General features: G+C 36.1%; 2 protein-coding genes across 2 annotated transcripts in view; one reads left to right on the top strand and one right to left on the bottom strand.

Annotated features, from left to right (window-relative positions):
• Ilk (integrin linked kinase) overlaps positions 1 to 15,490 on the bottom strand; it is a 91,465-nt gene that overhangs the window by 51,542 nt on the left and 24,433 nt on the right. Inside the window, exon 2 of the mRNA XM_067132862.1 lies at positions 2,943 to 3,009. The gene's annotated coding sequence lies outside the window, so the exon portion shown is untranslated. The remainder of the gene's footprint in view (positions 1 to 2,942; positions 3,010 to 15,490) is intronic.
• Positions 1 to 15,490, top strand: part of LOC136855655 (lysosomal cobalamin transporter ABCD4-like) — a 39,664-nt gene that overhangs the window by 8,221 nt on the left and 15,953 nt on the right. The window contains exons 3-6 of the mRNA XM_067132863.1: positions 1,005 to 1,132; positions 4,321 to 4,460; positions 6,500 to 6,616; positions 13,014 to 13,139. Coding sequence (XP_066988964.1) covers positions 1,005 to 1,132; positions 4,321 to 4,460; positions 6,500 to 6,616; positions 13,014 to 13,139 — 511 coding nt within the window. The remainder of the gene's footprint in view (positions 1 to 1,004; positions 1,133 to 4,320; positions 4,461 to 6,499; positions 6,617 to 13,013; positions 13,140 to 15,490) is intronic.

The following is a 15,490-nucleotide window of genomic DNA, read 5'->3' as shown; positions in this document are numbered from 1 at the left end:
ACTGCCTGTCCTTCTTTGTATACAGTCAATTAATCACCTTTGGATTTTGGCACATTAATTGATAGATGAAATCTAGAAATGGCTCTCAATCCTGCACATAAAGGGGGCAGAGGTGGGCTAATACTCTCAAAGTTTATAAACATAAGTTAAATTAAAAATTTGAAATGGGATTGTAATAACCCTGAATCAAGTTGGAAAGACAATAACTAGAAAATGAATTCAATGGATTTTTTACTGTACAATTTAGCTGTTTGTGATTTGTGGTGCAAAGGAAAAGGAAAAGAGAGTCTGGGGTTGTGGCGGGGGCCGGGTGTTTGATCATTAATATGTATATTCATTCAGGAAGAGTGGATAGCATTGGTAAATTAGGAGTGGCTATAATTTTAACAACAAATGCAAAATGGCACTGACTGACTGGAGAGCAGTTAATAGTAGAGTACGGCTTGGAAAATGTAAGCCAAAACAGTGTAATATGAGTATTATAGTGTGCTATGCAACGACGAATAATGTAGGCAGTCCCCAGGTTACATTGGGGGTCCCGTTCCGATGCTGCACTCTAACCCGGAAAGTCGCAAGAAAAATGTTTAAAAATGAGAAATAAAGTGATGAAAGAGTGTCTTTCAATCCTCTGGGTGTACTGTACGTATTTTACTTGCATTTTGACATGGTATGCATTCAAAAACCTCCAAATTTTGACTTTATATTGTAGCTGTATGTACTTTTACCGTTCCATCGTGGCGTAAGACGATGATGTAACCTCGGAACATCTGCTGTAACCTGGAGCAGATATTTTTATGAATGTATTTGAACAACATAACCTGAGTCTTGATGTAACCTGGGGACTGCCTGAATTATGAGTACACATTATAGTGTGCTATGCACCAACGAATGACATCCCGAGGAAATAAAAGATTTTTATATTGAATTGTAGAATATAAAAATTGTGCCATATATCTTGTACTTTAAGAACAATACCTACCTGATGATTGTTTCTTGTTTCATAGAGCAGTACCTGGTATACTTCATGGGCCTTGTTCCAAGCAAATATTATGGTGTTTTCGGAGGAAGAGATTTTGATGGTTTTGTTATGTTAACACTTCAGTCCTGTGGTCTTATAGTTGCCATCTCTGGGGTAAGTATTTTTTTTCTTGTGGTAAGGTTCAAAATAAATCTGAATAGCTTGTGGATCAGTTTTGTATTTTGTACTTGATACTAAAAATCATTTTGCTGATTTCTTGAAAATCAGTTGTACTGTACGTACTAGTTTTTTTATTGATGTTCTATCTGTCCTACGGTTTTGAATTTTTTTACTAGAATTTAAGATAATAAAATCTATGTGATTTAATTGCATTGTCTCTGTTAATGAAGTAATGAACTGAATGAGCGAATTAAACACAGCCAGGGGGTTTCTGGTGGCTGAAAGAGGATAATAATACGTTACCAGTAGACATTTCCTGCAAAATGTTCTTACATATTTTCCTTGTCCAAAGCAGTGTTTTACATCACAAAACTCAAAAAATAAGTTTTTGACTCAACAACGGGGGTCCCGAAACCCAAGCAAATTCTCAGGGTTGAATTCATCTGAAAGGACTTACAGAACTTCTGAAAAAATATATAGCTTTAGTTTAGTGAACTTTCCAAATGAAGTGATGCGCAGTAGATGGTAGTTTTTGAATAGGTGAACAATGCCAAAAATCATTGGGAAAAATAAGTACAATGAAGCAAGCAGAGAGAAACTGAGTTGAGTCAATTCCAGAATGCCGGTAGAGAAGAGCCTGAGGTTGGGATGCAATAGTAACACTGTCATACATAATATTATTAGGAAGGGACAGCCTTAATTGCTAAGTTGGGACATCAATAACTTTCTTCAATGTACTTCTTTTGCTATCCATACTTTTACCGTTGATTGAGTCCTCCATATTTCTTCGTTCTTGATCTTGTGACCACATAATTAATTCAAGTTGAAAAAACCTCCATGACAGTATCTGCCTCTCTTGTCCCACCAATCTAGATTTTTATGATTTTGAATGGAAATGTAATTGAACCTCTCACTTCTGTCAATATACTGTACTGTTAGGTGACTTCAAACCAAATGAGCATTTTGATTAGATGTTTCAAGTTCTTCCCTCCATTTTCCATTTAAAGATTTATGTTAGCTAATCACTTCCTCCTTGGAATATTAGGTTTAAATTTAGTGTGCTCCATCTTTTGTTTCCTGACTTGATTGGATTAATTTGAAGGCATTTTTCTGAAAACACACAATCATGAAATTGGATAAGACATCCCAAAGAAATTTTTATTTGTGCAAAAAACTAAGGTGCTTACTCCAAGTATAGTGAGGATTTCACAGCATCAAATGAACCATCAAACACAGGATGGTTTTCAGAAGTTGACCTTTTTTCGTGCCTGAAACTTACTGTTGATACTTGCAGTCTAGATGCAGATATCTTAATTTGTTTATAAGGTTAATCAAGTGTATAATTTTATTAGAATTAGCCTTGACAAACCAACATGGATAAGTTAGATTTATCTTTATTAAGTTAAAGAAAAAGGGTAAGAATGGCATGATCTAAAAAAAAAAGGTCAAATGCAACCTTCCATTTTTACAGTACATGCGGCAAAAACAAGGGTGTTATTTTGAGAGACAGACAACTTGGATTGCATGTGTTTGAGTATTTAAAACATTGGTAAGAGGGCATTCTGTGGGTGTGACTCAAGGTGCCAGAGGTGAGATTATCCTATTCACCACCTTAAGAAGCTAGTGGTATGACTGCTGCAGGTTGAATTTTTCTTTAATGATGTTTCTGTAACTTTGCAATGGGCATGAAAAAATTAAACAATGGCTTAATTAAGTTTTTGGTTATTCTCCAACCAATGTTAATGTTGGAGTGAGATACTTGGCCTAGTAATGCTGTTAGCTTGGGCATGACCTGGTTACCTACCTGAATTGGCAAAGCAGAATTTTTATGGTTCTCTTGATACAGCCTGTTCTTTCAGCAGTTCCCACACCTGTTGGTCATAACATGGTAAGTGATAGCCTCCACAAAAAGATCAATAATAGCATTAGGGAACCTCCATACAAAGATTAACAGTAGTATATTAGGGATGCCTGTCATTTCAGCAAGGGCACAGTGGCTTAAATCAGTGAACTAGACCACATTCTGTATTCAGCGAAAAAGGGGGCTAATGATTGTAAGTGTGGATACTCAAACTTAGAGGATGAGTTGTGGGAATTAGTCAAGGGAGTTGGAGAATTGGCATCTAGAGAATATAGGTTGTATGTGAATATGTGTATTTGTCAAAATTGATAGACAGGTGTTGGAAAAGGGATATACAAATGGGAATAGAGATGATATGAATAGAATTGGGACTGGGAATGTGGAAAAGAAAAGCTAAGACGAGCAAGGCATGGGTCCTGCCGCAAAAAGAAAAAACCCTCGTCTCTCAGGTATCCCTATAACACTTGCCAGGCTACTTTTTCAAATAGTTATTGCATGTTTTAGGTGTAAGCTAACATTCACTTTCTTCATCTTGTCCGCACTAGATGGAGGCAATAAGCAGGTTATCCCACTGGCCTTAACATGTAAAAAAATACAAATCTTCAAATCCCACATACTCTTGACATTTCAAAATGAAAATGGTTAATATTACTTTACAATTGCCCTGTATTTTGCATTGAAACCACGTGATTAATGTATTGTATGCTTGTAAGCATGATTTTGACATGTCATATGCTGTTTTTTTATGTCGTCTTAAGTGTTGTATCATAATTTTGATGTTGAAGTCTAGTTGATATGGTAATAGCAATGTGTTAAAAAAATCCCTTGTAATGCAATTGGTGTTCCAGTATAATGGACAGTTTAGATAATACTTTTTTGTAGAACTGCCGTGAAAGTAAATTCAGAATTAAACATAACCACAAGATTTAAATGGAGAAATATTTCTGTTTTTCATATTCTGTTTAACATACACATAGTGATTTTGATTAACTGTTATGATAAGATTGTGTTTTAGTAACCAGATGTGCACGGTGTTTTAGTAACCATAAGTAGACTGCCGGACACATTTTGTTACTGAAAGGAAAATCTTTTAATGTTACAGCATCAAAAACATGCCTATTTAATTCACACATGTAACAGAAACATAAAACAGCAAGTGTATGCACAGAGTAATGAAATAGTTTTTCAGTAAGATATTTTCCTTTTTCCAAATCAGGCAAGGATGATCCTGCACCACAAGAAGTGTCAAACATTTAGTTTTAACGTATAGGTGAGGAACTATAAACAAGATTAATGTATTTTTTGTATTTGGTGTTTCTAGGCAAAGGCTGTGAAAGATTACATCAATAATATTTTGTACATTACTTGGAGGCAGCTTCTCGGACGCGGTCTTCATCGTTTGTATTTCTTTGGGATCAACTATTACACTCTCAACATTCTAAACACAACAATTGATAATCCGTAAGTATATATAAATAAGTAATCAGTTTTGATGTGTAACAAAGATATGTTTGTAAATATTGAGACTTGAGAATGTGTTATTTTGCCATTGAAAGTTTATTTGTAACTTTAATCATAAATTGAGGGCAGAATAATCTCCATCTGATTTACAACAGACCTGTTACTTATAATTAGCACAGATTTGTGGTCTCACAAAACCTAGGTATTTGATACTCAAAAGAAAATAATTGCTGGCCAGGAGAGAGGTCAAATTTTTGTGTGTCTAGTCTGTTGATAACAAGGCTTCAATTTCCTAGACATTTTGGCCAATTGTTTTACCAGCTTTGATGAATTACCAGTAATTCTCAAACTGATTTTCTCAGTAGCATGTATCCCTTTTACTTTATCTCTTACTTTCACTAACGTGCAAGAAGAATTAGGTGACATTTGATGCCACCCTGAATGGTGCTTAGAGAAAGAGACACTCTGATGGTAAGAAGACCACTCTGACGGTAAGACTTGATATCTGTGGCTGAGAGAGTCACCCAGCACATTATATCTCCATGGAATGAACCTGGGGACAGTGTTTATTAGGGCTACTGGAGGGCTTCAGAGGACGAGGAAGTATGAGGAGTATCAGCATTGCTTGCCAGTTTGCTGTCAAGATGCTTAGAAGTAAGCTGTCATTACATTTATGTTGAAAGCACCTCAAGAGTGTCAAGGAAAGGAGAGCTCTCCTGATGATGAGACAAAGCCTACCAGTTCTGGATCAGATAGCATATCCTCAGGAAGGTTTTCAGCCAAGTCCAGGCAATTTTGAAACTGAGAATAGAAAAGACTTGAGCTTATTAGATTTAGTGCCTGTCTCTCCTGATTTAGTCTTGCTTGTGTTGTTGACAGCACTGAGGACCTCTCAGATATGAAAGAAGTCCCCTTTCCTCAGAAACCTGGGCATTTGATAGTCAGTGGGTATTATAAGTGCCAACTTGGGAGCAGGCCAGTCTTATTGTGTTTCTCAAGTCAAATCTGAAATGCATATTTGCTGAGAGCCCACAGGTCACCTGCACTGATGCATGATCAGAAATATAGAGAGATGGATAACACCTAGTAAACTGCCCAAACTGTACATGTTCTTTGTAAATTTGCTGACAAAATTACAAAACATGTTAAAGGACGAAAGTATTCCAATTTTCTTTTCTAGATCAAAAACAGCAATCTAACATTAAAATGATCTCAGTAGAAATTATGTTTGTGAGTGATTTCAGAAATAATTATAGTAACAGTAGTTAAAGATTACCTAGCACTATGCGACACGCTACACAAAAGTAAGAAGAATAATGCTTTGACAAGGTAATAATGATTCAAATGAATCATGCAGTGGATTGTGTAAATGAAAAATCATTGTACATTAAGTGTTGCTATAGCTCTACTTGAAGTAAGCCAGCAGTAAGAATGTAATGATATGAAAAAGTTATTAGGGAACCAGCCAAGCTTTAGAAGTAGTATGACACCTGGCTGTTCAGTAGTAAGTCAGGCATTCCCAGGCCAGTAAAAATATAAACATACCAAGAATTATGAGGAGAAGAAGGGTTAAAAGTTCAAGAAATGCCGCTGCTATAATAATGAAAGTTGTAAGTTAAGCATTTAAGAATATAACGATTTAATGATTCATAATAAGAATTACGAGTGGAGAATTCTAGAGAACAAACTAAACAGCAGGCATGCAGACAGTGACCAGTATTCACTGATAGTCACCCTGGGAGCTGGATAGATACTCAGTGGAAAAGGATATTCTCCTTCTGTGGCATGTGTGGAGATAACTGTTACTGCCAAAACAGATTATACAGTATATTTCAGGTCTCAAATTATAATTGCCATTCCTGTGTTTATGAATGTACAGCTTTGTTTGTCAAGGTTATGTCATAATATTCAAATCTTTAGGTACTTGGCTGTCTTCCACAATAGTATCTTTGAAATATTTATCATCTTTTATTAATGAAGTGAGCTTAGGCTTGTATAGACAGACTTTAACTTTGAGTATTATTTCTTTCTATTTTCAGGGACCAACGCATGACCCAAGATGTTGACAAGCTCTGCATTACCTTGGCAGAAATTACAACAAAGGTTATCATAAGCCCTTTCCAAATAGGGTATTACACTTACAAAACTTTTGCAGTGTAAGTTTTTTTTCTGTGTCTGATAGCTGTTGATCGTAAAAGAGACTTTTATGGCATTGTTGAATTGAACATTTTATCAAGTAATAACTAATCTCTCTCACATAATTTTGTTCACCCAAAACGTAAAAAAATGTTAACCCTAAAATGAAGTCAAGTTCGTCTGACTTATTTTGAAGAATATAGCCTACTACTGTATTGTGATAAATTTGCTTGGTCTTCCTGAGAGAAGTGGTGTATGCTTAAGGCATTATTTCAACACACCCACCACATACAGTAAACTATTGATGAATGTTGAACTTCACACACCCAGAAGTTTATAAAAGTTGTCTAGGTGTTTTTGTTAGTCATATTGCTTTCTAGTTTTCCTCATAATTATGAAATATGAAATGACAGATTGGAGTCATGTTAGTGTAAACTTAACTCATCTTTATTGTTATGATTAAGTTTTAGTTAATTATTACTCAAAATTCCTAGTAATGTTAGTTTAGTTTGTAATTGTTTAGGAGACAGGTGAATTACCAACTAGTACTGCATTAGCATTAGTTCTGATAAAGCAAGTAGTGTGCTGTATAATCCTTTAGGTGAACCTGTTTATTTTATGTATATTTTAGCATATCAGTAATTTGCTTTTGCTGAAACTTGTATAAATGCCATTAGAGCCGTTGCTATTGCATTGCTATCAGATATTTTTTTATTGCAGTGAGTGAATGCCTCTTTATGCTTTTTATGATTATGGTGTGATTTGGTCATAATTATTTGATTAATTTTAATTTTCAATAAAGTAACTTAGAATTGTGCTCTTGTATATAAGCATTTTGTGCCATGTCATCTTATGTGCTATGGTCTTGCCATGGTATACACGGTGGATTTAGCAAGTATCAAATTCTTCCTAAAGTTGAAAGATGATTTACTGTATATAAGATGCAAACACAATCTGAATAGGTATGTGGAGGTATGTGGCTAGATCATGTTATTTAATGGTAATGATAACCATAAACGTTGTACTTTTTGTAAAGAGCAGATATGTATGAGGAGGAATCCCATAGTTATTTTGCAACTGCGATCAAAAGACCTGAGGAACGAGTTCTTGAATTAAGGACTTGTGCTCTCATGCTTGGAGTGGTGCTGTTGACTTGCCTAGATAGGCCAGAAAGATGTCCAAATTTGAGCATTTAGAGGGGGTTCTGTTAATTTGCTTACGCAGGCTGGAAAGATGTCTTAACGTGATTGCACATTGTGGTGATGGCAATGCTAGGCGCCCTGTGATCCCTGGAAACAGGGTAGCGCAGTTGGCAGGCCTCCTGGGCTGGTGCTGCGTGTGCCGTTTTGGTGCTTCTTCCTGAAGGCAATCCAAAATTTTGGAATGGTTGAGGAGATGCTGAAAGGAGAGGTAAAAGAACCTCTGAGAAAGATGAGTTGAGTAGTAATGCTGCTGGGCCAGATGTCATACTTTTTGGGGCATGGAAGACACTGGGCGAGGAAGGAATAAGATAGAAATCCCTGGAGAAGGATCAATAAAAACAGAACAAAAGAATAAGGTAGTGTTTTTGCTGCTTCCCCTTGACCTGACGGCACATCGCTTAACAGTTGCCTTCAGAGAAGAATATAAGCATTAAAAACAACAATAATCTGGAGAATTACTTTTTTGACCCCAACAAAAGATGTCATTCAGAATATTCTGACACCCAAATCTGATGCCATCTTCAGTGATGAGAAACATCACAGTCGCCCACAGGGAGAGGAAGTAGATAACCAGCTGAGCACTGTATATGAACTTATTTATTTGGTAGGCAATTGTGAACCTCTTATATGTAGCGACCATACATGCAAAGGTATCTGTGTCATAGGAACAGTTTATTCAAAGACCTACCATACCCAGTGAGCCAAGGTTTAGTCAGTACTTTTTAGAAGAGACTGTCATGATTTATATTCAGAAAACCCTTATTATTGTACAAAGTCACTTTAATTAAATACTGTTTCTGAAAGTTAGATTTCCAGATTGTGAACAGTCAGTGATTAACAGAGAATAGCTGCTAAAAAATAATGATAGAATGAATAAAAACAGAACATACTTTTGGAGACTACAATTAACCACTCTTATTAAAGATATACATTGAGTGAGAGTAAACAGGCCTTGAAACGTAGTTCACAGACTGTGTCTGTTTGGAGTGTTCTAGTTATTTTTAATTCTTGTGTGGATGCCAATTTGTTTGAAATCGTTACTGTATTCCAGGTAATGCGACTTCTGTGAATTGGCAGCCTGTTACAGCAGTCTGGGAAAAGGTGTTCTTGTTGCAGTCTGGGAAAAGGTGTTCTCGTTGTTGTGTACTCTGGTGCCTTCATTGTTAATGGCTTTCAGCCCAGTCATGTGCATGATAACCTAACCAAAGCAGATAACTAAATAGGGGATATTGCCTGCAATGCATTTTACAATCGGCTACACTTAGTCCTAGTTTATTGATCTCGTTAGTTTCCAAAGACCTCCAGGTTCAGTCTTGAGCTTTTTGCTTCAGGATGCAGATGTCTGCCATATTCAGTGGGCTCTTCTTTCTGTCAGCACAAGCAGAGACTCAGATGTTGTGTGGCATATTCTGGCACTGAGGGAGTATTCAGTTAAAGGGCTCCAATCTCCAGCCAGCATGTGCTTATGGATTTACGCCTAACACTTGATTCAGGGCAGAAGAGTTTTGGATGTTGTCTGTGTCTTCTAGCTGTGTGGGAAATTCCTGGCAAGGGTTCTCATTTTTGCTGTTTTTATGGTCCAGACTTTACCCCTGCCTGTTATCAGTTCATCCTCTTGATCTATGCATACCTTGTTCAATGCATTTCTGCATTCTGTCAGTCTCGCCACCAGTGGCATTCTGGGCACACTATTGCTTGTTCTCCAAGCTCATGTCTCCTTCCACGCACCTGCCAATCTTCCCTGAATGAGCCTGCTCCCATCTGTGGGTCTACCTTGAGTCACACATCTGCTGTCTGTTACTTCATCACCCACCAGTTGCACACTAGCAGAGATCTTCAAGCTTGGCCAGGCATCTGTGTATATTATCACACTTGATGAGTTAGCTTGAGGCTATGTGCCCACTTTGAATTGCATGCTTGCTTCAAGCTGCACACTTACTGGTGAGCTTGCATCCAGCTACATGTCTGCATTGACCACATTCCTTTGAAGAATATCTAATGAATTCACACACTTGTATTCTCTTGCTGCTGGCTTCTCACTTGCCTTCATCCTCAACTTCAGCCAAAACACTAATCCAGCTACACCCTTTATGTCAGCTCTCTCAGATATCTCCATTTCTTCGTTTCATTTGGATACAACTAGGCTCTTCTCTTCACCCCATAGGGGGTTAGTGCTGTCGGTGCACCTCACATGGTACACTGTAGGCATTACTTACGGGTCTTTGCATCATCCCTTTAACCCCTAGCTGCATCCCCTTTCATTCCTTTTACTGTACCTCCTTTCATATTCTCTTTCTTCCATCTGAGTTTCTACCCTCTCTAACAATTGTTCTATAGTGGAATTGCGAGGTTTTCCTCATGTTACACTTTTCAGATCTTTCTGTCAGTTTCATTTTCATCGGTGAATAATCTCATAGGTCCCAGTGCTTAGCGGTCTCTTCTTGCAGGAGGTTGAATTTTAGATTAAGAGCACTTCTTCAAAACTTCCTCCATGGTTTTAGGACTTTTGTGTAGCTCTTGCTAGTTTTTGGGAACCCCTGTGAAAGCAAGAAATTCTGCTCACACTTGCCTGCCTTCATGAAAGTGCTTGTTTTTTCTGGATGGTAACTGCCATTATTGTAAGACTCAAAAAATTAAAATTTTGGTATTAATTTGGTATTGCTGATAGCACCACATGAAAAAGGTTTTTAAGGAAATTTTCCTTGGGTCTACAGATTTTGATCTTTGAAAAAAATCTTGAAAGGTTATTTTTCGCTGCTTTCCATATCAAAAAAGAGTTACTGCTGTCTGCTGTTTACATGGACTTTTGTCATTGTGGATGAGGAGGAAACAGCAAGAATATTTTTTAACTCAGAATCAACATCTCTGTTGTGTCTTCCAGACTGTTAAGGGTATCTGAGATTTGAAGCTCTTTTTCTCCCCTTTTCAATGTATGGAAATCTTGTGTACTTTCTTTGTTATTCAGCTTTTCTTTTTCTTTTAGCTTAATATTAATGAGCTTGTTTCTGCTGTTTTGTGAGCTCCTTTTTTAAAAGTTTTGTACAGCTAAAAGAAAACTCTTAAAAGAAAAAACTGAAGATTGGAAAACACATAGCAGTAATAAGCTTGTTAGCACTAAGCTAAAAGAAAAAGGAGAAGCTGAACAACAAAGTAAGTAGATATCTATTGCCAACATCTCCATATCAAGAGAAATTTCTACAGTCAAGAGGTGAATGCCCAAAATATAGTTTTGCCAGGCAAACTTTCATGGAATAGAATTCATATATATGAAAAGAGGAAAACTTTGAAGAAAGGAGGAAAAAATAAACAAACTCATCAATAAGGTTTTGTCTTCCAGCATGAAAATGACACTTGCACTTCTGTTTCTCCAGCATGGTTTGTGTTCAAACCTTTTCCTTTTTTGATAGACAATACAAAAATGGCCTGAGCTCCTTTAGCAGACTCGCTGTTGCTTTTTCTACTAGCATGGAGATGCTGAGGCCTCCAGTTGGGCAATTAAATATTGATACATAATGCAAATTGGTGCTTAAGACAGATGTAGTACTGTATCCAGGGCTGCCAAAGGAGATTCAGAACACTTTTTTTTTTGTGTCATAGATTGTTGAGAATCTGCCCATTTGCTAGTGATCCTTTCCTGATGTTCATCTCTCCATCATCAAATGAGATTTGACTAGACAAGTAAGGAAAATGTGTGGTCTTTTAGTCAGAACTGCCTACACCTGAGACTGGTCTTTTGTTGGTCATCCTTTACCTCTAGATAGATTTTAGTACTAAAAATCTTAATTCTAGCACAGAAGCAATGGTATCATGCTTCTTCATGATTAAATAACTGACTGTTCGTAATAGAGAGCTTAACAGTTACAATTCTGTTTGATCAGATCAATGAAACTTTCCGGGAATGGGTGGCCTTTGTGAGTCTTTTGTGTTGCTCATTTGAGACTTGCAGCTCATTGATCTGATTGAACTGCTTATTGGTGATGGTAACCGTTGTTAAAGACTGATTTTGGCTTAAAAAACTGATGATACCTCTCAGTATTAATGAGAATCACTCTTGGGCCTAGTACAGTATCCAAAAGGTAAGTGCACTTTCGCTGCCAACATCACTTCTGCATCATATAAGTGCAGTAGTTGTATCTGTTCTCGCCTTTTTCTTTTTCCAGGTATTTTACCTGTAGTGTCTTTGATATCCTTTGGATGAGAGATTGAAAGACTAGGTTACTATATGCAAATCATTTTCTGGAAGATGTCCTATATCATTTCACTTCTACTCATACATTTCTGAATTTCACATCGGCTAGTTGCTTAGGATTGCATACAGTAAGTTGTCCGTACATACATCTTTATTACTAGTTGTATAGAAGAACCAGATTTTATTGTTTCACTCTGTTATATTGGCTTGCTCTTTGAGTCTTCCTGATGACTGGGATCTTGGAATTTGAAATCATGAAGAGCTCTGGACACTAGTAAGAAATTTGTGCCATAGATCAGCTGTTGCTGATTCAGGTAACCATTTCGCCTTGAAATTCAGGGCTTCCTATTGTAATGAAAATGTTTTGCTCATGGATTCCAGCCTAAGGCATACCGTTCGCCAAGTGCTGAAAAATCTGCTGCCATGCAGTATGTATGCAATATGACATGCTGTTTATGTTGGGATAATTAAAGTTGTTTTAAAAAGGACTGCATGTCTCACTTCTCTTGTTATTGCTTTTTGAGTTTGCGAAGCTGTAGGAATCTGGTTTTCACTTCCAGTCAGAAGTATATATAAAATCAATCTTGACCTCATTACCCACAGTAAGAAGTTCAAAATTAGTAAATTCCTCATATCACATATATAACTCAAGAGATTTGGCATGCATTTGTATGTTGTTAAAGTTTTTCTGACACTTGAGCATGTACAGTAGTGTTAGACTGCATTCAGTACTGAAACAAACAACAGGAGTACCTTTCATTGAAAAGTATAGATGGTTATGGAACACAACTGATGTTGGTAATGTTATGAACTCCCTTATTTTTCAAATGAAAAGTTTAGCGTATAGATTTATAAATTTCCTGTAAGAATGTGGTGTTTTGTCTTTTATAACCTAAATATGTTTTTATTTCTTCGAAACTTACATTGTTTAATTTGTTTTCTATGTTGAGAAAATCATTCTGTTTATCATTCTTTGACTCTGTCTTTTATCAATATGTTTCACCTTTTTTTTCCTCTTTTATTCAGGGCAGGATGGCTTGGATTGCTAGCTATCTATGGCATGTTTTTCGTTGGAACTGTTGTTAACAAGTTCTTGATGTCCCCACTTGTCAAGTTTGTTGTAAGGCAAGAAAAATGTGAAGGAAACTTTAGGTAAGAAGTGAATGTTATCACGTCTGTGATTTAGTAAAATTACTATAATTTCAGTGTATCTTCCTCAGTAAATTCATTTGGTCAAGATTCACTCTACAACCAAATGGAATGATTAATGGGTAATGTCCAGGCTTTTATCTCAATTTCTTCTTTGTTATTTTTGATAAACAAAAGTTTTGCTCCAATGCATCTTCATTTAACAAATTTTTCTGCCTTATCCGTGTTCTTTGTTGTCCTTGGCTAATCAGAATGAGCTTCATTGCTTCATATTTGTATACGTACTTTTTGTGGTAAGGTACAAGACTGGTTTTGGGATGATTGATACTATTTTTGAAATTCGCTGTTACTATGTTGAAGTGAAGTGCTTTCATCTATATTATTACTACCATTTGACTATCTTGTATGGTAGTTTTAATGTTATTTTAATTATTATTGTAGGTACAATCACTGTAACATGACGCTTAATTGTTAGGGATTCCACACAAATATATCCTTATAGTATTGTGTTTTAAAGTGTAAAACATGTTAAAAACCAGATATTTCAAAGTTCTGATCAGTCTTTTTCAGCTGAAATGAAATTCTGTATTAAATTACAAAGTAACGTGAGAATTATTTTAAAATGGCAAACTATGTGGCAATTTCAGTCATTGTTGTTTGGCCTCGACATGATATCTTGTAATGGTTGAGAATTTCTAAGTGGCAAACACTTGAACCAGTGAGTACTGTAACTTTTTTCTCCTTCCTTTTCATTGTATCAATACATGTATCTTTAATTACTTTTCTTTGTACATATAATTTTCTCCAAAAGTTATTTTTCCTGAGTAATCACATGATCAAAACATCCTATTTTTAATGTATTCAGTACATTTTAAAACAGTATAAGGATATATCATTGAGGACCACTTAACATTATCATTGTTTTTACAAGATAATCTGCAACCCTTGTTGGAAAAGCAGAATAGTTTAAGCCAAAGAGCCCCAGTAGAGAAAAACTGCCCAGTGCAAAAAAGAGAAGTTGAGTAAAGTACAAGTATGAGAGATAACAAAGAAAAACAATTATGATAAATAACACAGAAAAATAAGACTTAACAAACAACTGTGAAGTGAGACTCATGTCAGTCTGCGAAACAAAAAAGCATTTACACCAAGTTTGAACTTCTGAGGTATCAGCTACAGGATTAGGAAGAGCATTCCAGAATTTGTTCATAGCAGAAATCAAATTTTTAGAAAATTGTTTGGCATTGAACCTTGCACAAGAAAAGGCAATACTCATGCTTAACTGCACATCTAGTACTGTACTGCATGATAGATAGCATAGTCTGGGAATTTCTGGACACAGAGGATGATCAGGAATATGAGATATACAGAATGCACTAAGTGAATGAACAGTGCCAGATATTAATATCAAGGTCAGGGACAAGAAATTTAACAGAACTCAAATTCTTGTTAAAAAATTTAAGGTGTAAATCAGCAGCTGAAGACCAAACAGGGAACAATATTCAAAACATGGAAGTAAAAAAGGATTAACATTTTTTGACAGGATATACAACTCTCCAGAAATTTTAAGAATTTTTCAGTACTGATTTTTGTTTTTACAATTGAGGAAGAGGTTGACTGAATGTTTCTCAGAATTGAGTTTGCAGTCAGGGATGAAACCTAGAATTTTAAACTGCATGACTTGCATGTAACTAAAGAAACACTTGATGGAAAGATCTGGGTGGAAGGATCCAGTGCCCTAGACCTACTAACAATCATACTTTGACTTTTGTTTGGGTTTAACTTCAGCCCCCAAAATTTGCACATGCCCTAAATTTAGCTAAATCTCTGTCACAAGGTTCAGCATTCACAGGCCCATACCCAAAAGATGGGATTGATGCAAAGGAAGAAGCTTAATCAGAATAAGCAATAAGCGTATTTTCAAGGCCAGTTCATATGTCATATACTATGTGTATATAAGATAAGAAATTAGTAGGCCAAAAAGCACTACAGATTACTTGCTTGTATACTCTGTTGTACTGATTAGTAACTACATTGTGATTTTTTTGTTAGAAATTAAATAGTAATACTAAGGAATGGTCCACCAACTCCCATCCCAGGGTAAATGCAGGTGGCAGTTGTAGGTTTCTAACTTGTTTTTGTGATGTCGAAAGAATGGCTGAGTTAAGGGGGCCTTTTTATTAATTTTCGTGGAGAATTGAATTTTTTTTGTAGAAATGCAAAGATTATTCAGCATTTTTGCTTTTTGGAATGGCATCTTCAATTTCATTTCTTGTAATTATTATGGTCATATCAATCTCTATTCTTAACTTATTAATGCTAGATCCTTCAAGTTATCTGTAGCAATCCAGTTG

The sequence above is a fragment of the Macrobrachium rosenbergii genome, chromosome 32 (assembly GCF_040412425.1).
Source record: "Macrobrachium rosenbergii isolate ZJJX-2024 chromosome 32, ASM4041242v1, whole genome shotgun sequence".
NCBI lineage: Eukaryota > Metazoa > Arthropoda > Malacostraca > Decapoda > Palaemonidae > Macrobrachium > Macrobrachium rosenbergii.
The sequence above is the reverse complement of the archived record's forward strand: the minus strand, read 5'-3'. Positions and strand labels throughout refer to the sequence as shown.